Below are 26,500 nucleotides of genomic sequence, written 5' to 3'. Positions count from 1 at the left end.
ACAGACAGACAGAACAAACGACAGACAGACAGAACAAACGATGGACAGAACATACAGACAACAGACAGAACAAATGACAGACAGACAGAACAAACAAACGACAGACAGAACAAACGACAGACAGATAGAACAAACAAACGACAGACAGAACAAACGACAGACAGATAGAACAAACAAACGACAGACAGAACAAACGACAGACAGACAGAACAAACAAACGACAGACAGAACAAACGACAGACAGACAGAACAAACAAACGACAGACAACAAACAAACGACAGAGACAGAACAAACGACGGACAGACAGAACAAACAAACGACAAACAGAACAAACAAACGACAGACAGACAGAACAAACGACAGACAGAACAAACGATGGACAGAACATACAGACAACAGACAGAACAAATGAAAGACATACAGAACAAACAACAGAAAGACAGAACATACAAACAAGAGAAAGACAAAACAAACAAATGACAGACAGACAAAACAAACAAACGACAAAGAGAACAAACAAACAACAGACAGACAAAATTAACAAACAACAGACAGAATAAACAAATGACAGACAAACAGACCAAACAGACAAAAAAATAAAAAAAACAAATAAACAATATAGATAGAGACTGACAAAACAAAGAGACTGACAGACAGACAGACAGACAGACAGAATGAATGAACAAACAAACAAACGAAAGACAGACAGAACAAACGACAGACAGGCAGAACAAACAATGTACAGACAGAATGAACCAATAAACAAACAATAGAGAGAGAGAACAAACCAAACAAACAAATGAGAGACTGACAAAACAAATAAATGATTGACAGAATGAATGAATGGATGAACAAAGAAATGAAAGACAGACAGACAGAACAAATGATAGACATATAAAACAAACCACAGACAGAATCAATGAATGAACAAACAATAGACAAAGAGAGTTAAACAGACAGACAGAACAAACAAAAGACAGATAGAACAAACCAACAAAAGACAGATAGAGACAGAACAAACGACAGACAGAGCAAACAAACCGCAGACAGAATGAACTAACAAATGATTGACTGACAGATAGACAGATAAATAGATAGATAGATAGATAGATAGAAATGACAGACAGAACAAACAGACAGAATGAACAAATATACAAACAATAGACAGAAATATAGAAATACAGACAGAGATATTGATAGACAGATACAGACAGATAGATAAATAGATAGATAGATAGATAGATAGATAGATAGATAGATAGATAGATAGATAGACAGACACCTCCTCTTTCTTCTGTTCATCAGTTTTCTCCTCCAGATAGACGGAGGAGGGCAGGTACTTCCTAACAGGAGCCTCTTTCGGTGCTTCACTCACTGAAAGAAAACAGACGATAAGGAAGGGTATTTAAACACCATATTTATAGAGCCGACAGGTATTGTTTGAGTTGTGTTTGGTGATGTTGAGCTGTACCAGGCATCATGTCTTTGGGCCGCAGGCTGATTTTGCGGTGCTGTCCGTTGGATCCAGAGAGCCAGGCAGCAGCTGTCAGAGATGCTTCCCACCACACTGCAGTGTCCGGGAAAACATCATCCTGGAAAAACTCTTTCTGTGGAGCCAAGACAGATTCAAATATTTACATTTGTTCATTCAGCATGAGAAACACTAGAATATAAAGCTGAAAAAGTACTCAGGAAAGATCAGGCTAAAGGCATTAGGAAATACAGACATAGTATAATTTAAAAAAAGTGATACAATTACTAATAATTTTTAGTTTTTAGATTCTGGTATGAAGGTCTCTCTCACTTTGACACGAGGCACTTTGAAGGCCACGGGTTCAATGGTGGTTTTGCCAAGTCGGACGGCTCGAGCCACTTCCACATCACGCACATCACATTCAGTCTTTGGCAGGAAACACAACCCCTGTAACAGAGTAACACTTGTAAAACAGTCTGCTTTCTGCATGTCTTTAATGCACATATTAGTCTTTTGGTTATAGTAATGAGAATTTGTGAATATTAAAATAGGAACATTTATGTAAATATGAATTGTTCTGATTTTAAGGATCCTGACAGTACATTTCATCTTTTTATACAAAACAAAATTAATTTTCCTGTTATTTTTAGGGTAAAATAAGACCTCTTTTTGAAATCACAGCAATAATAATATAAAGACCAGAGAAATATTACAACATAACAGCAACAGCAGTACCTTGTGTGGTTCAGAGGAATGAAAACTACTACATTCCATGAAGTACGGCGCTTCAGGCACGATCTCGTATATATAAACACGTGTGTCACCCTGGAAGACCAATGGATAAATAAACACACTGTTGGATGAATCTGTTTGTTACTGTAAGCCAAATGGCCAATTTTAACGTTCAACAAAGACACACACTCACGCACCTTTCCAGTAAGGATGAGGACGCTGGTGTCGGGATCATAGAACGGGATAAGAGTTGAGGGAGACACATCAGCAGGGGCAGAAGCCACAGATCCGGATGCCAAGGACTCAGCGGAGAACAGGTACAGCTGTCTTTCACTGCGACTGTAAAGAAAAAAGCCATTAAAACTCTTTTAGAGCTAGAGAGTCACTGCTAGTACTAATACTATAATCATTTTGCCTAATTTTTGGAGTATACTATACCTGTCAAATCCTGAAACCAGCAAGTACTTGCCACCACAGACCCACACTACACGGGCCCCTCTCTGGCCCTCAGGTCCTGGGCCCTCCTGCATAGACAAAGATGGTAAAACTTTGTCAAAAAGATACATTTTATTCTGCTTTTTAAGTTTAATAATATTAACCTGGTGCTGAACAAACCTGGATGGGCAAGGTGGACTTGCGTGGGTCGTACAGGCGCACTTTTCCGTCCTTACACACAGTGGCCAGCAGTTTCCCATCTGGACTCCAAGCCATGCCAAATATCTTAGAGAGAACACAATCATAAATAAAACAAATCATAGATAAACAGATAGATACAGCTGAGGTCTTGCAGAGTCTACAAAATATTAATTATTTTACCAAAATGAGAGGGATAATATAAAATGCATGTTATTTTTTATTTAGAACTGACCTGAATAAGATATTTCACATAAAAGATGTTTACATATAGTCCACAAGAGAAAATAATAGTTGAATTTATAAAAATGACTTTACAAACACTTCTTAATACTGTGTTTTTACCTGAATGATCCACAGCTGTGTTTTTTGTTTATTGATAGTTGCTCATGAGTCCCTTGTTTGTCCTGAACAGTTAATCTGCCTGCTGTTCTTCAGAAAAATCCTTCAGGTCCCACAAATTCTTTGGTTTTTTAGCATTTGTGTGTATTTGAACCCTTTTCAACAATGACTGTACGATTTTGAGATCTATTTTTTCAGGTTGAGGACAACTGAGGGACTCATATATAACTATTACAGAAGGTTCAAACACTTACTGATTCTTCAGAAGGAAACAGGATGCATTAAGAGCCAGAGGTGAAAACTTCTTGAATTTTAATATCAGGGTCAATTTAACTTATTTGTCTTCTGGGAAACATGCAAGCTTCTGAAAGGCAGTACTAAATGAAAAAAATATTATATTTAGGCAAAATAAGAAAAATGTACACATCTTCATCCTGTTCAAAAGTTTTCACCCCTGGTGAATGCATCGTGTTTCCTTCTGGAGCATCAGTGAGTGTTTGAACCTTCTGTAATAGTTGCATATGAGTCCCTCAGTTGTCCTCAGTGTGAAAAGATGGATCTCAAAATCATACAGTCATTGTTGGCAAAGGTTCAAATACACAGAAATGCTGAAAAACTAAAAAATTTGTGGGACCTGAAGAATTTTTCTGAAGAACAGCAGGCAGTTTAACTGTTCAGGACAAACAAGGGACTCATGAACAACTATGACTAAAATATATTTTATGTGAAATATCTTATTCAGGTCAGTACTAAACAAAAAATAACATGCATTATGTATGATCCCTCTTATTTTGGTAAAATAATTAACATTATGTAAACTTTTGACCTCAACTGTAGATAGATATTGACAGACAGACAGACCTGGTCCTGATGTCCGCTGAGTTTTTTTACTTCCTCTCCCTTCTCCAGGTTCCACAGTCTCACTGTGAGGTCGTAGGATGAGGACACCAACAGGCCGGATGCATGCGGGTGGAACTTGATGGAGTAGATCTTCTCAGTGTGTCCTGTCATTAGTCAAGGTGTGTGTCAATTAAACACACTACAGAATTACAGATACTACCATTCAGAGGTCACATGTACCAGTTTCTTACCCCGCAGAACACACTCCGGCTCAGTCAGGGTTTCCGTCAGGCCTCCTTTGGGAATCTGCCACACGCGGATCTTGGCATCATCACCGGCTTTAAGACAGACACATCAGAGAGCAGCGCTGACATTCAGATTTCAGTGCTTAGACAGCGTGTAATTAGGTTTCTTTTCAAGAAATGCCTGAAGATATAACTGTTTTTCAGACATTTAATTTACTACAAACTACTACACTTTCTTCTGATTTTAAAGAGAATGATGACTTTGACGTGTTCCAGACAGGATACATGAGATTTAAACTCATGGGTCCCCAGTTAAAAGCCATGGCGGTACAAGGGCATAAATAGCAGGTACAACATATGTGACCCTGGACCACAAAACCAGCCATAATGGTAAATAAAAACGGAATAAATAAGCTTTCGATTGATGTATGGTTTGTTAGGATAGGACAATATTTGGCTGAGATTTGAACTATTTGACAATCTGGAATCTGATGGTGCAAAAATCTAAATATTGAGAAAATCGCCTTTAAAGTTGTCCAAATGAAGTTCTTATCAATGCATATTACTAATCAAAAAATTACGTTATGATATATTTACAGTAGGAAATTTTTACGAAATATCTTCATGTAACATGATTTTTACTTAATATCCTAATGATTTTTGAATCAGAACAATTACTTTTATATGGTCGATTTGAAATGCCCAGTGAAAACTCACCAACAACCAGCTTGTGATTGTCAAAGGGGTCCCAACAGAAGTCGGCCACATTGACGGAGTTCTGGATGGTGGGCAGTGCGGTGTCCGGCAGCTTTCCAGGCTGGGACAGCTGCAAAAGCAGACAGATGCAGCAGTAAGTTACCGTAAATGAATAAAAGATTTAGTAGAAAAGAACAGTGAATGCAGTGACGCACCTCAAATACAGCAATCTGCCCTCCGGCGATGGCGAGAGGCACTGCCACACGCTGGCCGTTGGCACAGAAGCCGTCACACTCTCCCGGTGTGGTCAGATGAAGCCCACGCAGGTTGGTGATGTGAGTGTCCCGGTGCAAAACGGCCCCCTGGATGTGACGAAACTTCGAGCTCGGGCCTAAGAATCACATAAAGCTGTTTACTATAAAAGCTGGGGAGAATTTGCACATCTAAAAACATTATTTCATGATGTGGTTCAGCCTTTTGATGATATTTGGCATCAATCTGGGTCAGTCAGATTTTGTTTTTTGAAAGAAATTGATACTTTTATTTAGCAAGGATGCACTAAATTGATCATATGAATTTTTAAAATGAATATGCTTTTAATGTGAAATCAATAACGCCAGTAGGTGCCAGCAAGTCACTGTTAACTAAGCGAGTCATTGCGAATGAACTGAATCATTTAACAGGTGATTCATTTAAGAACGAAACACCATCATGTTGCTCAAAGATGCAAAACAGTGCTGTGGCTGTGTTTGTAATGGTTATTTGTTGGCGAAATAGAGCAAAAAACAGGCAATATGCTGTCTAAAACGTAAGTCTCTTATTAACTTCTTGTTGATGAACTGTTGCATAAAATCAGTATCACATTTGTAATCATGCTGAGGCACTCGTTTGAAATTCACTAACTTTCTAACTTTCTGTGTGTCACAGAGAGAATGAGACAATCAACATAAATGGCACCTAGTCTTTCACAAATCATAGCTAATTTAGGGACATCATAACTAACCACCATTAATTTACGGTCTTAAATATGTCCAGCGTTCATCAGTTTGTGTGTCAGTAATAATGGCCTGTGGGAAACACAGTGTTCTGTGTGTAGTTACAGTAAAAGGAATAAATAAGGCCTTGAGGCAAATAATTTGCCTCACTGATTTTTTGGTATTCAAGTTACTCGAGTTACTCGAATATTTTTCATAAAGTCAACGTGACTGACCTAGCATGCTTTGGATGGCGCGGGAACTTTGACTGGGGCTTGGGCTCGGCAGGAAGCCGGACGACAGACCGCTGGTGGAGGACGGGGAGCGGGATGGGGCAGCACTGCTGCTAGGCGTAGTGAGGGGACTGCTGGAGGTCGAGGCCTCCTGAGAAAAACAGAAAAAGACACTGTAAGACTATGATTCCTATAAAGTAAATACTTCTCCTCATGTTCCTCCCACAAACCTCTTTGCTCTTGCCACGGGGAAGATCCTTTGGTTTTGTCTCCTGAGCTGATGGAGTGGCTGGTTTTGGCCTCTTGCTTGGGTGAAGACTGACCCGCTCCACCTGTAACAGTGCACGTATTAAAGAGTTAAATATATCATAAAAAGTTAATATAGTTTGACTAACCTTTTCTTTTTCCTCACACTTTTTTTCTCATAATGACCAATTTTCAGTAAGAAACCCTTTGCTATTCATTGAATTCCCCATGAATAAAACAAAAGTGGTCAGTACCTGTTTGTTCTCTCCTTTCCACCAATCCTCTGCCGTCATAGCCGGAGTTTGACCCGCAGTGTCTGGATACAAGTCCGCATGGAAGTCCTGTCCTGCCTGATACACAAAAAACATATAACGGCTAAAACACCCAACATGTTCAGACCAGCTGTAAATAATTTAAAAGTACCTTTTAAAAATAGTAAAAATAAAAAACTAATATTTAATAACAATAATAAATTTGTAGCAGTAGTTTTGTGTTATTAGTATTTAAATTAGTAAACCAAACAATTTGAAAAAGACATATATTCCTACTGTACTAAAACTTGTAACAAAAATAAAAAAAGTAAAATAATGCTAATATTAATAGTCAATAATCACTATATTCTAATTTCATTTTATTACTATTTAAATTATAAAAATTAAAGAAACAAAGAAAAAAAGGGAAATATATTACTATTGCAAAATACTACTATACTGTAAAAAAAACAATGTGTATACATATATATATATATATATATATATATATTTTTATGTAACAAAACAATAGGAAAATTAAAATATTTTTTATAGTTGTATCAGTTTCTTGTAATAATAATAATAATAATAATAAATATAATAATAATTGTTGTTGTTATTTCTGGCATTCATAATAATAATAATGATTATTATTAGTAGTAGTAGTATGGTGTTTAAATATCTAAATTAAACAATTTAACAAAGAAATATATTACTACTGCAATAAAACCATTGTAGTAAATAGTATAATAATAAGATAAGTAATAAATAGTATAATAATGATAGTAATATTAATAGTCATTATATTATGATTTAATTTAATTACATTTAAATTATAAAATTTAAAGAAATTAAGAAAAACAAAGAAATATGTTACTATTGGAAAATACTAAAAGTAAAATTTAACAAAATAGGAAAACTGAAATATTACTTTTAAGGATTGTATCAATTTCTTGTATTATTACTGTTATTATTATTATTATTATTATTAACAACAACAACAATAATAACACTTTTTGTAATTGTAAATAATTATAAACAACTAATATCATCCCTGCTGCATGTTATCAGTTTATCAATCATAACTACTGTAAGACAATCCAAGTGCATTATGAGCTTTTATACAGTCAGTTTAGCAGATGTGGAAGTGTTTATTTAGTGTCTGCGGTGGGTTTATTCTCACCTTGCGAGGCACTTGGTAGCTGATGGGCACTATGACGTTATCAGTAAGCTGCATCAGACGCAAAACCTCACAGCAGCTGATGTCCAGAGCGAGCTTCGGCACCAGAGCCACGCCACGGGTCGACGCGTCCGTCAAACAGTGACTCACTGACAACGACAGAGACCAACAGAGAGAGATGAGCTCATGAAACATGAAAAAACAAAAACAGGAGCATCAAGAAAAAACATCTGTTACCTTGAGACAGGAAGGGCTCACTGCTGTTCACCTCGAAACAGTCAATCACACTCTCACCCTGAGAAAACACCATTATTGATGATATTAATATTGAAGATAAAGAACTTCAATCATTAAAAAAATCTTGAAGTATGTTAATAAATGGTTACATACATTTCCAGACACAACAAGCAGTCCAGAGTCTGGATCAAACAGCGGCATCAGAGTCCTGCAGATAAAAATCAGACAGAAAATTTAAGATGAACAGAGAATTTCAGCACAACTGTTTTTAACATAATTGTCAGAAATGTTTATTAAGCAGCATATCAGCATATTAGAATGATTCTGAAGGATCATGTGACACTGAAGACTGGAGTAATGATGCTGAAAATTCAGCCTTTCATCACAAAAATAAATTACACTTTAAAATATATTCACATATATAATAGTTCTTTCAAATTGCAATAATATTTTACAATATTACTGATTTTACTGTATTTTTCACCAAATAAATAGTCTTGGTGAGCCTAAAATGCTTTAACATAATAAAAAAAAAAAAAAAAAAAAAAAAAAAAAAAAATTGACAGTCCCCAAACATTTAAACAATAATGTCATTATAGAAATATTCATCGTGCAGACATATTAGCTGTCAATAAATTCATCATTTAGTCTTTAAGCAGCACAAGTATATTTGTAGCAATATCCAAAAACGCATTGTATGGGTTAAAACGATCGATTTTTCTTTTATGCCAAAAATCATTAGCATAATAAGTAAAGATCATGTTCCATAAAGATATTCTGTAAATTTCCTACCGTAAATATATCAAATCTTAATTTCTGAATAATAATAAGCATTGCTAAGAACTTCATTCGAACAACTTTAAAGGCGTTTTTCTCAATATTTTGATTTTTTTGCACCCCCAGATTACAGATTTTCAAACAGCTGTATCTCTTTTCCTATTCTAACAGACCAAACATCAATGGAAAGCTTATTTATTTAACTTTCAGATGATAATTAATGAAAAAAACAGACCCTCATGGTTTTGTGGTCCAGGGTCACATATCATGTGTCTTGCAGTTTAAAACACTCAAAATGGCGGCCACCATGAGGGGGCGACACATACCGTAATATAACGTGTTTTTTTAAGCCGACTGATTTGAATTTTCATCCCATGTTGTCATTTTAAACCTTTAGATATTAAAAACAGACAACATTTAAAAAAAAAAAAAAAATTCTACTTTGAAGAGATTGTGATATATGTATAGTAGTTTTCTGAAGAAAAAGCGATCTGTTGACATAAGGTTTAGGTTGTTTCTATGTGGTTGCCATGGTGCTCTGGTTAGTTTCAGAAGAACCGTTGAAATACGGCTCTGGTTAGTTCAGTTTTTGTCTGATTAGTCGCTAGGCTCTTGATCTGGTTGGTTGACTGTTCAATTAGTAAAACCTTGCATCTCTCTTGTCTGCAGTACAAACGACGAATTATGCACCAAATAACGTCACTAACAACCACGGGTTGTTTCATCCTAAATCAAGCGGATTCAAAGACGCTGAAGTCGAAGTGAGGAAAAAGTAAGTAACGTGTTTGTTTGCAGTGGAAATAATATTGCGGCCACTAAGTGGCAGAATAGGCAGCGAAAAGAGCTCACATCGACGCAGAAACCCACATCAGCTCTTCAACGATCAATTTCATTGATCAAACATTCGCAAACATCAGATCGGTGTCGTTTAAATCTGTCCGTTTGACCCCAGACTGCAATCTGGGTGTTGCATCTGGCTTTCTTTCACACATACAAAGCCACATTCATTTGTGGCTCCCTGACGCCCGAGGCACGAGCCGGCCGAGGTGGCGCGACTCACCGATGGGTGCCGCCGGGGTCACAACGCGAACATGAGCGTCTATTTTGAGTCACATGCTGCTGCTGCTGCTGATGCTGGGAGCGGGGCGTGTTTCCCGCTTCACTCGAAGAAACCAGATCAAACATTTTCAACCACATCAATCAGCGCGCAGCGTGAGACGTAACAGATCACACACCGCAAAATACTACAGAAAGATAGGAGTTAAGGCGATTGAGCCCTCCAGCTCTTAAAGGAGTGTTTGCTTAAAAACTCTTATGTAACTTTTAATGTTTTATTCTGTTATCATGTAGGCTACAGGCTCATGTTGCATGGGTTTTATTCAGATTTTTGGAAGAATTGGCAAGCTGCTCATTTCCATATATGAATATATACAGTGAACAGTTAAAAAAAAGACCATAAAATCATAAAAGTAGTTCATGTGACTCAACATGTCATATTTGAAGTCATATTTGAGAGCTAGTGGAGTTTAATTTCTAATTTTATTTAATAAAATGAACAAATGTGTGTGTGTGTGTGTGTGTGTGTGTGTTCATTTGACCCAAAAAATTTTTCTGAGATTTGAGAGCTAGTGTTTTATTAATTAATTTATCAATTTATTTATTTATTTAACTATTTTTGCTCATTTAATTTGACAAAAATAAACTCTTACAGCCCATTACATGTTGTATATATTATATACATTACTACTATATAAATATAACTATGCTGGTGATGATATTTAGTATTGTTATTCAATGCAATAAACTACCATTCATATATATATATATATATATATATATATATATATATATATATATATATATATATATATATATATATATATATATGTAACTGTATATTTACTTTTTTTAATACAAGTTCATATTTATGTAAATAATGATTAATAAAATATTAAGTAATTATTTTAATTATTATTACATAATAAACTTAAAATTAATTTATTTTAATAAATATAAAACAATTGCAGCACTTTAAGAAATATACACTACCATTCAGAATTTTGTGATCACTGACTTTTTTGATTTTCTTTTTTTAAATTTATGATTTATTTATTTATTTTTATTTATTATTATTGTTGTTTAGCAAGGAAAGATTTATTTGACCCAAGAAGAATGGAAAAAAACCCCATAAAGGTAGTTTATATAACTCAAAATGTCATATTTGAATTAAATGAGATTTAAGAATTAGTGTTTTATTTATTTATCTATTTTTTTCTAATTTAATTTGACTAAATAAACTTTTACAGCCCATTTCATTTGGTATATATGATATATTACTACTATATAAATATTATTGTACTGGTTTCGATATTTAGTATTGTTATTCCATACAATAACCTAATTTTTATTTAAAATAATTACGTAATTAAATATTATTTAATTAAATGTTTTATAATTATTATTAATTAAAATAAACTAAAATTAAAATACATTTAATTTAATACAATTAATATACATTTAATTTAACAAAATTAATTCTTAAATCATTTTGAGAAGTATATATACACACTACCATTCAGACATTTAGCCTTTTTTTAATTGAAATTTGTAATTAAATTATTCAACAAAGACATTAAATTGATTAAAGGTGACTGTATTTCTAAAAAACTGTATTTCTATTTAAATCGTTTTGAAAACAGACAATGCATCACGGTTTCCACACAAAAATGAAGCAGCACAACTGTTTTCAACATTAATAACTGATTAACATTAATAAGAAATGTTTTTTGAGCAGCAAATCAGCATAATGATTTCTGAAGGGTCACATTAATGAAAATTACACAAATAATATACAGTACAATATAAATATATATCCATCTACCTGAATAAAACCATCTTCAGAAATCACTCGATGGTGGTTGTTCATCTTTCACTAAAAACCTGAATCTGTCTGGAATGACTGATACTCGCACAAAGGTTTAAACTCACAAATCATATGGACAACTTTTATGATGCTTTTGTTTTTCTTCATACAGTTCAACAGCCCTATAGCGTCCCTGTATAAAAGCACTCATAATCTTCACAAGTCATGTGACAGATTTTTAATGTTAGGGTGACCTTTTCCTAAGAAGGTCACCAAAGTTTACAAGCCAACATGTCTGTGACCTTCAGCACAATCCAGGGATTAACGTCAGTAAATATCCTGGATATGAAAACACCTGCATGACTTAAAGACGACCATTATTCCTTGTGTTTACTCACTAATGAAGTACTAATTACTCATGTCTCCCACAGAGTGTCATGCAGAAGTGAGGTAGCGGTGAAAACATCGACATGTCAGGTCACGCTCATCTCTATCAGCTGAATGGCACGCTTGGATCCGAGCCCTGCAGTGGATCGGCAGGCTTTGCTTCCTGCGCTACTCCTGCCTGCAGTGATTGGTGGGATGGAGTGTTTGACGGTTGACTTCTTCCCTCCCCCGTCTTCGCCCCGGGCCTCTGAAGTCGGTAAGGGGTTGCCACGCTTTGTTAGCGCAACTTCGCGTTCCCATGTCGGAGTTTTTCTCCAGGAAATACACAAACACCTCCTGCGTTCCCACACCGTTCCCTCCCACAGTGCACCACCACACTTCAACAATGTTTTCATCTGCAGATTTCTGATGCAGGAGACCCAGAAAGATATAAGTGATAAAGATAAAAAGTGCAGATATATCCCAATTGTTTCTCATTAACAGCAACAAGAGGAGCAAATGGAGACTTCTCAGGTTTTGCTCCTCAGAAAAAGATTCTCAATATGTACTCAATCATTTCTAATTAAATCTCAAACGGTTCTCCTAGACAGCCATGGAGAGCAAGACTGAATGGAGACTCAATGGAGAGAAAATGGACAGCATTAAAATTAATCTAAGCAAACTTTGCAGATATCTCCTGTTTCTCAGATGCTTCTCAAACTGTGCTCAGATTTGCTAAGATAACCAAAGTTTTCAATCAAATGTCAGATCTCAGTATGAACTCAAACATGTTTTGTCAAATTCTTAGATTCTCCTAGACTGCATTAAATAGAGAGCAAACAGAGTTTGAAGTCTGCAAACAAAAGTCAAAGATCTCAGTATGACCTCATACATTTTTCATCACAGTCTTAAGTCCTCTTTAGTTACTTAATTTCTCAGCTCTTTTTTCCTAGACTGCAATAGATTCAATAGAGCAAACAGAAGTTTCTTGCTTTCAAAGTTTCAACAATGTCTCGAACAGCTCAGATTTGCCAAGATACCAACGTTTTCATTTAAAAGTTAGAAATCTCAATATGAACTCAAACATCCTTTCCAAAACTTTGCATTCTATAACTAAAACTGTTGGTACTTGTGCTTGGAACTTGGATGTTATTTTTGACCCGACACTCAAATTTGATAAACAGATAAATTCAGTTGTGAAATCAGCATTTTTCCAGCTTAGGAGGATTGCTAAAATAAAATCTTTTCTTCTTTTAAGGATCTGGAGACTGTTATTCATGCATTTATTTCAATAAGATTTGACTATTGTAATTCATTGTACTTAGGAATCACTCAGTCTTGTTTATCTTGTCTCCAGATGGTCCAATATGCTGTGGCCAGACTTTTAACAGGGGCCAAAAAGACAGAAAGTATCACTCCAATTTCGATTAGTATGCATTGGCTTCCTATCGAGTTTAGAATTTAAATTTTGTACAGCACTTTGTTCGACCCTGTCGTTTTTAAATGTTCTATATAAATCAATAAACTAAACTAAACTAAACTAGATTAAACAGATGCAAACAAAGTTTGCTGTTTTCAAAATGCTCCAGTAGAGTTTCAGAATAGGTCGCAACAATGTCTTAAACTGTGCTCAGATTTGCCAAGATACCAGTTTCCAAAAATCAAAGATTTCAAAATGAAAAACAACTTATCAAATTCATTGTTTCTCCTAAGATTAAACTGAAAGCAAACTGAAAACTTGAAGTTTCCTTGTTCTCAGATGTTTCTCCTACAAATAAAACTCCAGCAGAGTTAAAGATCTTTAAAGCAGAGTTAGATACCAACATTTTCATTCAAAAATTTTACATTTCAAAACATTTCAAATTCTTAAATATTCTTTAATTCATAAATTTCTCAACTGTGTCTTCTAGATGGCAATAGATTAAACAGAAAGCACACACAAAAGTCTCCTTCTCTCAAAGAGATTTCAATACAAACTCATACATCTCATAAAATTAATTATATTTCTCATTTCTTTCTCCTAGACAGCATTAAGATTAAACTGAGAGCAAATTGAGAACTTTCCTGAAGTCTCTTGTTTTCAGATGTTTCTCCTGCAAAGACCCCATCAGAGTTAAAAATCTCAACAACATCTCAAAACTCAAAACTGCCAAAAAAAAAAGATACCAAAATTTTTAATCAAAAGTCAGATCTCAGAGAAAGCAGTTTTTCTGCTTTTAAAGTCTACTGTCAAAATGAAAAACATCTCAACATCTCAAACTGATCTCAAAAACATCTCAAAACTCCAAGATACTGCCAAGATTCTGTAAATTTCAGTCAAAAGTCAGAGATCTTAATATGAACTCAAATATTTCTCATCACATTCTTATATATTCTTTAATTCTTTAATTTCACAACTGTTTCGCCCACACAACAATGGATCAAATAGAGAGCAAACAGAGATTTCAATATGAACTCAAACATCAAATTCATTGTATTTCTCAGTTGTTTCTCCAAGACAGCATTATGATTAAACTGAGTGCAAATGGAGAACTTTGCTAAAGTTGACTGCTTCTCAGATACTTCTAAAGAACATCTCAAACTGTTCAGATTTGCCAAATCAACACATTTTTCAATCAAACGTCAGAGATTTCAGTATAAACTCGAACATTTCCCATCAACTCCTTAAACTTTCTTTAATTCCTTAATTTCTCAACTGTTTTTCCTAGACAGTAAGCAACAGCAAATGGAGAAGTCTCCAGCTTTTTAAGTCTACAAACAAAAGTCAGAGATGTCAATATAAAGACAAAGATCTCATCAAATTCATTATATTTCTCAGTTGTTTCTCCTAGACAGTGGAGAACTTTGCTGTAGTCTATTTCTTATAGGTTTCTCCTGAAAACAAGACAAGAGCTCAACATCTCAAACTATGCTCAGATTTGCCAAAAGACCAAAGTTCGCAATCAAAAGTCTTTCAACATTTCTCATTATATTATCCCAAACTAAAAGATGTTGTTTTATATATATTTATATATATTTGCATTATTTATTATATAATAATTATACAATGTCAGTATTTTACAAGTCTATACTCGTACTATTCTCTAATTTGCATCTATTTTTCCAAAAGAATTTTAGTTGAGACATCTCAGTCACAAATTGATATCTAAATGAAGCACACATGAGTTATAGTGCAGTCTAAGCAATGAAAAAGGAGCCTCTGAGCACCTCGACTGTCCTGTGGGAGGAATAACTGCACACATAAAGGCAGATATGCCTCACTTCACCGCTTTACTCAAGTGCAACTAAACCCAGGACCGATTTTCCCACACCGGCGGACGCCGTGTGTGCGTTTGGAGCTCCAGACAGTAGTCCGGTTCGCATGGCGGGCCGTCATGAATGAACGCTAAAACACTCCGGGACGTCATTCTTGAGTGGCTAAAGCTGTAAGCACTCACACACAACGACACACACGTGTGCTGCTGCACTGTGGGCCCGAGGGACGTCACGCTTGAGAAAGCCCCTAATCCAGATGTAAGCCGTCTTTGGACACAGAGAACAACAGTCTCTCACACACACAGAGTACACATTCAATTAGCAGAAACGGTTAGATCACCTCATACGTGTGCTGAATAAAAGACTGTGGTCATGTTTGGCTTTGTTTAAAATGAAAAACTAAACTAGCTTACTGCATACTGTATCTATAGATATATTTTTGACAAACCATGTCTGTATGATGTTGTGGAGCTGAGATGTGGCTTTCTTATTTTGCTATAGGTTCCTCTTATATTATATATCTTATATTTGCTAGGTACCTCTAAATGGTTGCTAGAGTATGGGTACACATTTACCACAGTTATATTTACAGAGTAATTTCCCACCCAAGTCAGAAGAGCCTAACCCCATCTCTGTATGATGTTCTGGTGCTGATATAGCACTTATGTGATTGTATGGTTGCTAAGGTACTGTAGATGGTTGCTAGAGTGTGGCTATACAGTGTATTAGGTCATAATTAATATATAATTATTATTAATTACATTAATAGTAATGATAATAATAATAATAATGATGATTATTAATATTATTGTTATTATTACTTTATTTAAATATAACTTTTTTTTTGGTTATTTGGCAATTCATATTTTTTGCTTTATTTTTAATCTTAACAATTTAAATAATAATTACATTATTATTATTAATATTATTATTTAAATATTACTCTTTGAATACATTTTTATTTTCATTTTTTGTTATTTTGCTAACTGCATGCCACACATTATTAAATGTGAAACATAGTGACGTTTCAAATTAAACATGCAACAAACTCATCTTTGATAATCAAAACAGCATATTTAAACTTTTTTGCTTTAATTTTTTTTATTTTAACAATTTAAACAATAATTAATAATTTCATTATTATTATTATTATTATTATTATTATTATTATTTAAATATGACATATTTAATTTTTTTTTTTTTTTAAACAGGATGCCACACATTAAATGTGAAACATAGTGAAGTTATTTGACAATTATTTTTGTCTTAATAATATTTTTTATTTAATAATGATTATTAATTACATTAATTATCATACTAATCTCTATTTAAATAATACTTATTTAATGTTTTTATTTAGATTTTGTTGTTATTTTTGTTTTTTTGCTGGGTGACACATAAACATACCACAAACATAATAACGTTTTTTCACAATTAATTATTTTTTGCTTTAATAATTAAAAAATATGAATTACAATATTATTATAATTATTATTATAAAAAGAACAACACTGATACTAATAAAATGGAATGATTAATTAAATTGCAAAATTAATTATTAATTAAATTATTAATTAAAACAAAATAATTGTTAAAAAAAAATTTACTACTTCAGTTTTGTGTAAAAAACACATTTAGCTTTTTTAAGTTCAGTGAAGTAATCAGTCAAGAAGATCATAATCAGAGCTAATTATACAATGCAGTACCTGGAAAGTGTGCATACCTCAAACTGAGCTCTTCCAGTATTCAGGTATTCATATTTCATGCATGTGGACAATTTGCATACTGCCCACAACAAACCACAGAATCTGTATAAGCAGCGTGCCGTTCTGAACACAGCCCTTCAAATGTAAGCGTCAGTGGGTGAAATTTGTTTTGCTCTTTGCAGCACAGCATTCTTATCAGAAAGGTATCAGGAATTTGGCAGGAACATCATCCCGGCAGTGGCCTCAGGAGCATCGTAGCTGTCATTAAACTCCAATTGAGCCATGAAACAACCTGCAGGTGCGTTCAAGATCCGCAGATAAAGCCACGTTATTACTCTCATTATGATGATGGAGGCTGGGATTATATGATCACACTACAGGCCCTGAGGCCTGAACACAGCCAGCCGTGTGTTTGTATAGATATGCAGGTGTAATAGAGGGACGGAGACAGACAGCTGTGTGAAAGATGCCTGTGGGACGAGCTTCATCTGTGATAAAGTACAGTGGGCGTGGCTAAAAATTATTACCTTTTTACCTTTACAGAAAATTCAAATATTCTGTAATGAAATTATGAAATGCCTTTCATTTCCAGTGTGATCAAGTACACGCAATTTTGTAATTTAAGTAATAATAATTAACATGGTGCGACAGTTACAGTTTGAAACATCTGTTGCTGCATAAAGTATCTACTATTTAAAAATACAGTTCAGGCAGTATACAGTACATACTGTACAGTAAGTAGTATGCTAGTGTCTAAACACAGTAATGGAGGATGTTAATAAGGCTGGTCTGGAGGTTACAGCGCTGAAGAAAGTCACTGCTGCAGTCCACCGCCTTCAGTCACTGCTTGAAGTCACACATCACATCAATTAATTTTAGTTTAAAGTGTCAACACTGCTTGTGAGGCTTAAACAACAAACATTTATGCTAGTGAAAAATCTCTTCACTAGCATCATTCACTTTATTTTGCAGTACATGTAATGAAAGCTATATGTGTATGATGTAAGAGTTGAAGCCTCAGGGCCTGTGTACATGTGTCTGGGAAGGACGTGGGCTACTGAGTAGCGCGTGTAAGTCTTGTTGAACCGCATCAGTCACTATCAGCAGTAAATCCCCATGCTTTTATACACTCTCCCACACGCACACAACAGTGTGGGAAACAGCAGCTTTATGATTATCTACATGAGAGTACAGGACAACTTCCTCTTCCAAGAACGTTCGATATGTAGCCTGAGATCTGGATTAATTTATGGACTTCTGTAATGTGACATATTTGCATGAGAAACAGAATATTCAGCAGGAAATGTAGGGTGGAATTTATATTTCATCCACCGGGACAGACGTGGGTCATTCGGAAACCAACAGGCTCTCTAAACATGTAGTTCTCTCAGCATTAGTCCTGCCAAACAGGTGTGTGTGGGCTGCGATAACCATGACAAGACTTCAGGAAACAAATCCAGATCTGATTAGTGGAGGCTGAGAACAAACAGCCCACCTGCAGCCTAAGACACCCATCCAAACCAAACCAGATGAGCTCAAAATAACAGAACACAGTCAAACAGAACCATCTTCAGTGCCACGTAAGCTTTTTATTCTCTAGTTCTTCAGTATTAAACATTTAAGAACTGGTGAACCAAAACACTGATCTGAAGAACCTGAAACGTCCAATTAACCTTGAAGGAACACCCCACTTTTTTTGAAAATAGGCTCATTTTCCAACTCCCCATAGCTTAGCATAGATCACTGATTAGACCGTTAGCATCTCGCTCAAAAATGACCATATATAATGACGATATTTTTCCTGTTTAAAACTTGACTCTTCTGTAGTTACATCGTATACAAAGACGGATGAAAAATGAAAAATGAAAGTGATTTTCTAGGTCGATATGGCTAGGAACTATACTCTCATTTCAGTGTAATAATCAAGGAATTTTGCTGCCGTACCATGGCGCAATGATATTACACAGCCGGCAACTCTGCATCTACACAAACTTAGTGCCGGTCACTTTCAGGCGCTGCGTAATATCATTGTGACTGCTGCTTGCTAGCAGTGAATAGCTACATGCTAATAGTTATTAGCTGAGTTAAAACATGCTTGAAATCCCATCTAATTAAAAAAATAAATAAATAAACGTCAAGCATCACCCACATTTTCTTCAGAAAATGTACGTATTACTATTACTATTCAGCCAGACAAAACTTTGGCATGTAACTCATCCTGCACCGTTTGTCGTAGATCCATGAGGTCTCAAACTGTGCGGCTTATTGAGGAGAGCTGTGCTATGACTTTTATAAGCGATCGGGCGTACAATGACCATATAATGGGCGAGAAGATTGGGCCAAAAAAGTCCCATTGACTTAACATTGGCATAAATTTGTGAGATCATATCTTTGGATTAATAAGTCATAGAGGCTTGGGGGTACGCTCTTTTGACTCAGGCGGGAAATTAATTTGTGAATATCATTGTGGTAAATGTGTACCCACACTCTGTGTGCCCACAAGCAACCATTTAGAGGAACCTAGGAACGGTATAGCAAAATAAGAAAGCCGCATCTCAGCTCCACAACATCTTACAGACATGGTGGTTGGCTACGGTGCCAAGTTTTGCCACAGCAAGCACCACTCAACTTTTCTTCAGATAATCTCACATGACCCACATTTTCTTCAGAAAATGTACATATCTAGTGTTACTATTTGCTCTTACGAAACATTGCCGCGTAAATCATCCCGCATTGTTTATCGTACACCCATGAATGAGGTGTGTGGCTTATTGAGGAGAGGTGTGCTATGATTGGTCGTATGATGGTCGTACAGCGGGAGAAAATTTTGGGCAAAAAAAGTCCCATACACTTTACATTGGCATGAAATTTGAGAGATCATATCTTTGGATTAGTAAGTCATAGAGGAGGGGGCGCTCAACCCTGGTCCTGGAGATCGACCTTCCTGCAGAGTTCAGCTCCAACCCTGATCAAACACACCTGAACCAACTAATTAGGATCTGAAGGAGCACTTGATAATTACAGACAGGTGTGTTTGATTAGGGTTGGAACTAAAATCGGCAGGAAGGTTGATCTCCAGGAACAGGGTTGGGCACCGAGGCTTGGGGGTGCACTCTTTTGACTCTATCACATGACCCAGATATTCAGTTCATGTCTGCCCACACTCACACTTACATTCTTTACTCTTTCTCCTGAGTCTTGTAGACGCTGCAGAATTTAGCAGAGGGTTACTAGATGTTCTTGCTCATCTTTACCCACAATCAACAGATCATCTAAATATACAACAACTTTAAGGTCTTTCATCAGTTGTTCCATAATCCGTTGAATAATAAAAGGCTCCAAACTAATGCCAAATGCCAGATGAATATAGACATAGAGTCCCTTGTGTGTGTTAATCATTGTATACTTCGAGTCATCATATCATAACCTGCTGATATGCCTGAGCGAAATCGATCTTAGAGAACACCTTCTCTTCACTTAGAGTGGCTAAGATTTCCTTAAAGGAAATCATCGAATGCTAAGTTCACTTTTACATGTTATTTGAACATTAATGTGTGTTGGCAGTGTATGTACAAATCTACCCTGTAATGGTAAAAATCCATGCAGTGGTTTTTAATTCATCTGTAAAAATAATGTCCCCTTTTTCAAATCGAGCCATTCTCTTGTGTCACACCGACAGAGGCCGCTCCCACGATAGTTGATTGACATGAGCGTCTTACCTCAGATCAGTTGTAACAGTCTAACCTCCATGTTTTGATGCCGGAGCAGGGATGTAAGTTAGACAAGAATTGAGCGATTGAGGTGTTGTGTTGCTGGATGTAATAATGAACATAGTGGTCGTCATTTACTTCCGACATCTGAGCTGCTGAAGATGCAGTGAATTACGTTTGTTTGTGAAGGGAATGCGCCTCCCGATCTACATATATCCATCTATGTTCATACAAATCATTCGTGATCCAGCTTCACTTACAGCAGAAGTGAATATAAGGGTTTTTTTTACGAATCTTTGCGATTGCCTTTCCTAATAATGTGCTAGTTAGCAAGTTTAGCGGCTAAACGTGGCTAAATGTGGCTAAATGCGGCTATTCGTGGTAGAGGATCCAATCAAACAAATTTCCCTCTCCACCTCCGTTCTTTCATGGCAAAAGGTAGTGGACGACTTTTATAAAACTTTGGCAGAACATCTGGTTTCACTGAAATGGTAGCTTTAATATCCTTCAAAGTGCCCAATTCATTCTTGAAAACTTCACTGTACTTCTCAAGCACCTCCTGGATAGACTCGTTTGATTCACATATCGAATTTCTTTCCAATTCAACTTAATTTTCTGGAGCCAGTTTCTACCACACAAATTTGGTCCATTCCCTTCCACTACAATCAGCGGTAACTCATCCACTTAATCTTCATATTGCACAGTAACTGAAGTGGCCTAAAACGGGAATGTTTTCACCTGTGTAAGTCTTTAACTTTAGTTGAGCTCCTTCCAACTGCAAATGGGCGAATGACTGTTTGTACATTTGATGTGAAATAATACTCCCAGCAGCTCTTGTGTCAACTTCCATCAATAAATCTTGCTGATTCACAATAAACTTAACTCGCAACGTCTGTTTCTCAGTGTCACTTAACTAGAACATTTCCAATTCTGGCTCTTCAACATACATCTAAGCTGTAACTTTACGCTTGTTCTGTGGCTCCGCACATTTTTCACATGTGATTTCCCTTTAACTCTGCATGCTCTTTTAATATGGCCAATCTTTCCACAATTATGGCATTTAGAGTTTTTAAAATAACAGTCCTGAGCGTTATGATTTCTTCCTTTACAGCGTTAGCATGCATATCTTTGGTGGTGAGCATGTTTTTCATTTAGCTTATGCACAGTTGCTGCTAAATCCTCTGTTTTCCTCAGCTGTAGCGTGTCCCGATCAGCTGTTTCCATGCTAGGAGCAATTTCAAATGCTTGTGCAAAAGTGAGCGTGTCTCCCGAAAGCGGTCTTCGTTGGCATGCTTCACTTTGAATTCCGCTTACAAAGTGTATCATTCACATAAAGCTTCGTCCAAACTTGGACCAAAACCGTGAGATCATATCTTTGGATTAGTAAATTGGGGGTGGGCTCTTTTGACTCGGCCTATCAATTAGCCAATAAATACTGACATAACCATTTCATAGCTACGCCTTAGCAACCACTTACAGCACCCTAGCAACCATACCAACAACATTAACATGCCATATCTCAGTACCAAAACATAATAGAAACATGGGGTTGGGTTTTTTATGTATGACTGTTAAGTAGTCTTAAAATATCACCCAATACACTGTATAGCCACTAGGGTTGGGTATCGAAAATCGATTCCGATACCAGAATTAGATACTTAAGGTCAGGAATCGGATACTTCTTGTGAAATTAAAATTTCGATTCTGCCTATTGATTCCTATTTGCAGTTCTTTTCTTTTTTTTTTTTTCATCTGTAAGGCCCCGACCTAGCGATCTGCCAGGACCTTGCTTGCTAATCTAACAGATCGTTGAAGATCACAAACACGATTCAAATACCAATGTGATTCTGTTCCTAAATTACAATGATTCATCTGTTTGATTCCTCAACCTTTCTTCCGCGCAGCATACGATACTAGTGTGATTTGAACATATCTGCATTCATGCTGCCGCTGACCTAAAGAGAGCCACTGTCATGTATATGAATGAAACAGTTTCACAGTAAATCATCCTTTTGAAAGTTAATCTGACATTCCAAATAATGTTAAAGATTTATTGATTACGTTGTTATGCCAGTAGATGGCGAAGGGGGCTGTTAATAAGGTATTTGTCTTTGATCATTCATTCAAAAACACTGATTCATCCAGTAATGAACCAAGTAAATCTTGAGTGAATCACTGAATCATTTACTTATAAATTAGGTTTAGTTGTCTAATGTTTTTTTTTTTCTTCAGAATCGTAAGAGAACCACAACTTCCATTAAAAAAAAACAACAACCCAATTTATCCAAAATCACGCAGCTCTATTTTGCAAACAGCTCTTAAGTGAATCTTGTTTTTATGTAGCCTGTTGATTTGTTCATGGTGTTCAGCTGCAACTAAATGTTCAGGAAAAAAAGAAACAGAATAAATATGCCTGATATCATTTATCCACATTGGAATCAAAACTGGGAATCGAAAAGAATCAGAATCGATAAGCAGAATCGGAATCGATAATATTCTAACGATACCCAACCCTAATAGCCACACTCTAGCAACCATTTACAGTACCTTAGCAACCATACAATCACATAAGTAAACCATATCAGCACCAGAACATCACACAGAGATGGGGTTAGGCTCTTTTGACTCAAGTGGGGAATTACTCTGTTAATATAACTGTGGTAAATGTGTACCCACACTCTAGCAACCATTTAGAGGAACCTAGCAAATCTACAGCAAAATAAGGAAGCCACATCTCAGCTCCACAACATCACACAGACATGGTCGTTGGCTACAGTACCGAGTTTTGCCACAGCAAGCACCACTCACATTTTCTTCAGAAAATGTATAGTTAATAATTATACTTTATGATTATTATTTGTGAACCTGGACCACAAAACCAGTCATAAGGGATTAGGATTTGGCTGAGAAATCTGGAATCTGAAGTTAGGGGTGTGTGATATATATAGTCTGCGATAATATCGTAATTGTTGTTTTAACAATGTTCAGTTTGACATTATCGAGTATTTTGCAAAAACCATTCAAAACACCTACAGAGTGCAGTGCACACATTATGTGAAGTCTAGATTAGTGTGTATACACATTAACAGTGCATTCTTTCACTGCATGATTCAGTCTATTAAAATACATTTAGAATGATCACAAATTCAAGACATGGGGACAGAAAATATACAGATTTATTCCACTTCATATACTTAAATCAATATCACAAGAAGAGTGCCGTTTTCCTCTCCAAAAATGACCATGATAATGATTACATATGTGATATTGATTTCAATTTCAACAGTTCAATAGACAAGAATTAAGAGACTTACATTTTAGACACCATATTGTCTGTTTTTGCTCTATTTTGCTAACAAAAATCATTCCGATTATTCAGTTTTGTGTCTCTGAGCAACATGACGGTGTTTCGTTCCTGAATGATTCAATCGTTTAAATGATTTAGTTAAATGACTCACTTATTAACTGTGACTTGCTGCCACATACTGCCGGTTTTAATTTCACATTTAAAGTGTATTTTTATTATTTTGTGAACTGACCACAACACAGAATAAAAAGAATATCAAAAAAATTAGAAGTCAGCTGTCCATGGTAGTCCTTATGACACCAGCACAATGACACACTCAGCAAAATATCGTCTAATTATCATTATCGATAAAATCCCAGAAAATATTGAGATATTATTTTTTGTCAGTAACGCACACCCCTACCTGAAGGCACAAAAAAAAATCTAAATATTGAGAAAATCGCCTTTAAAGTTGTCCAAATTAAGTTCTTAACAATGCATATTACTAATCAAAAATTAAGTTTTGCTATATTTGCGGTAGGAAATTTCAAAATATCTTCATGGAACATGAATGTTTAAAATATTCTTCTGACATCATATGGAACGTAAAACATTCTTCTATGATATGGAACTTTAAAAGTTCTCTTCCCTTTTTTCAATGCGTAAGAGAACCATTTTAATGTCATTTATATTTTTAAAAAGAACCAATTTCTGTGTGCGCACATCGAAAACTTATGCATCTTTACTGCACACATTCACGTACATTCAAGTCAAGAGTGCGATTAGCAGAGTATCAGTTTTCCAGTGTGTCATCATGATAGGCAGACATATGCTGACCAGCTCGGCCAAGCGAGATCCACTGAGGCACGACACACTCAGAAACTCATTCGAAGAGTTTGCCAGGCCGTTCAGTAGTTCTGCTAATCCTCAGATATCTGCGGCGGCTCCGATCCGCCAGGCACTTCATTTAAAAGAGCTTAGAGAGGCAGCGAGGCGGCGTGAGGGAAGAATGCGGCCAGCTGCGGCGGGGCAGAGCCGAGGTGAGGCGGCGGCGTCAGATGAGGTGCCGAGCGCAGCCGCTGATCTCCACTCGCGCCGACCCGAGATACGCATGTGCCTCGCTTTTTAATTAAAGTGGAGGGTGGCCTTGCCAACACACCTGACAGAAAACAAGGATCTGAAGATATGATGACATGAGCAGACGTCTCCGCCTTCATGTTCACAATGCAGCTTTATGTTTTACATGAATCTCAAAGAATTTGTGTAATAAAGGCTCAGCACAACAATAAAATGAGCAAAAAACAAAATGGGCCTTATTGGTTTGACACGATTCAATCCATTTCAGCTTTCAGCGCGACCGCATCAGAAAACAAAATCTGTTTCAAATCATGTTGACGGCAAAATTAAATACCAAACTCTTATTTATACAAGAGGACACAAAAACCTAAAAAGGAAATCAAACTCGGCCAGTCTGACTGTCCCAAATGTTACACAACAGCTCTGGACGTTTATCTGGAACAAAATGTCATTTCATTCAACCATGAAACTCCAAATAGTGACTTTTTGTAAACGGATAATTTTGTTCCAACAGTATTAACCCTAACATCATTCATTTTGCTGTTTTTTCTGTGCAGTTCATCGTAATATTAATATTAAGCACTTTTGGTACCATGTTGGAATGCAACTTGATGTTTAACATAAAATATGATTCCTGAAGCAAAACCAGTGGAGAAGCTCTGCAAGAAATGTCGTAAACATCAGCTTACATATCCCAGACTGTCCCATAAACTATGAAGCACGGCAGACCTCATAAACACACACTGATGGAGCACAAACCGTCTGGATACAGACTCAAACTGAGAGCCTCCATAGTAAAAAAAAAAAAAAAAAAAAGTGTATCATTTAAAATATCACAATGCTCAACATCAATTTATAAAGTGCAACAGCATCCACTTTTTCAGCAGTGCTGGGTTCAGACATATCTTTCCTATGGGGATTTAAAAAAAAAAGGTCTTTGTTTATTAGTTTTAGGCCATTAACAGCTTTAATGAGGGAAAGAACTACAATCCCATGAAGCACTGCAAATGACATTGAATTAAAAACTGAGAAATAACAAACAAGGGATTTAAAGATTTTTAAAAATTTGTTTACCTACAGAGAAAATAAATGGGATTTTACTTCTGTAAGCCAGCTGCTACACAGAAATTAATACTGTAGCATTCTTACTTTATTTAATGATATCATTTAATATTAATATAAAATTATAGTTATAGAAATAATATAAAAATAAATATAATATTAAAAAAGGAAAAAAGATTTAAAAATTTAAATAAATTAACATTTAAATTAAATTAAAATTACATGTAGTCATCTTACAAGATTTTGTTTTTGTTTAATGAATTAATAATTAATAAAATGTATTTTAAAAAATGTGATTAAATTAGCATTTAAAT

At 35.6% G+C, this 26,500-nt stretch overlaps 1 protein-coding gene across 2 annotated transcripts in view; it reads right to left on the bottom strand.

Moving 5' to 3' along the window:
• Positions 1 to 26,500, bottom strand: part of coro7 (coronin 7) — a 199,173-nt gene that overhangs the window by 5,129 nt on the left and 167,544 nt on the right. For both annotated transcript variants that reach the window (XM_051100932.1, XM_051100919.1), the window contains exons 10-26: positions 8,238 to 8,292; positions 8,085 to 8,142; positions 7,851 to 7,996; positions 6,671 to 6,766; positions 6,401 to 6,502; positions 6,174 to 6,321; positions 5,179 to 5,354; positions 4,985 to 5,093; positions 4,274 to 4,360; positions 4,044 to 4,186; positions 2,823 to 2,927; positions 2,646 to 2,731; positions 2,405 to 2,546; positions 2,211 to 2,300; positions 1,806 to 1,922; positions 1,473 to 1,608; positions 1,284 to 1,375 (exon numbers count right to left, since the gene is read on the bottom strand). In XM_051100932.1, coding sequence (XP_050956889.1) covers positions 1,284 to 1,375; positions 1,473 to 1,608; positions 1,806 to 1,922; positions 2,211 to 2,300; positions 2,405 to 2,546; positions 2,646 to 2,731; positions 2,823 to 2,927; positions 4,044 to 4,186; positions 4,274 to 4,360; positions 4,985 to 5,093; positions 5,179 to 5,354; positions 6,174 to 6,321; positions 6,401 to 6,502; positions 6,671 to 6,766; positions 7,851 to 7,996; positions 8,085 to 8,142; positions 8,238 to 8,292 — 1,888 coding nt within the window. The remainder of the gene's footprint in view (positions 1 to 1,283; positions 1,376 to 1,472; positions 1,609 to 1,805; positions 1,923 to 2,210; positions 2,301 to 2,404; positions 2,547 to 2,645; positions 2,732 to 2,822; positions 2,928 to 4,043; positions 4,187 to 4,273; positions 4,361 to 4,984; positions 5,094 to 5,178; positions 5,355 to 6,173; positions 6,322 to 6,400; positions 6,503 to 6,670; positions 6,767 to 7,850; positions 7,997 to 8,084; positions 8,143 to 8,237; positions 8,293 to 26,500) is intronic.

The sequence above is a fragment of the Labeo rohita genome, chromosome 3, assembly GCF_022985175.1.
Source record: "Labeo rohita strain BAU-BD-2019 chromosome 3, IGBB_LRoh.1.0, whole genome shotgun sequence".
In the NCBI taxonomy this organism is placed as follows: domain Eukaryota; kingdom Metazoa; phylum Chordata; class Actinopteri; order Cypriniformes; family Cyprinidae; genus Labeo; species Labeo rohita.
Note: the sequence above shows the minus strand (reverse complement) of the source record. Positions and strands in the feature narration are given on the sequence as shown.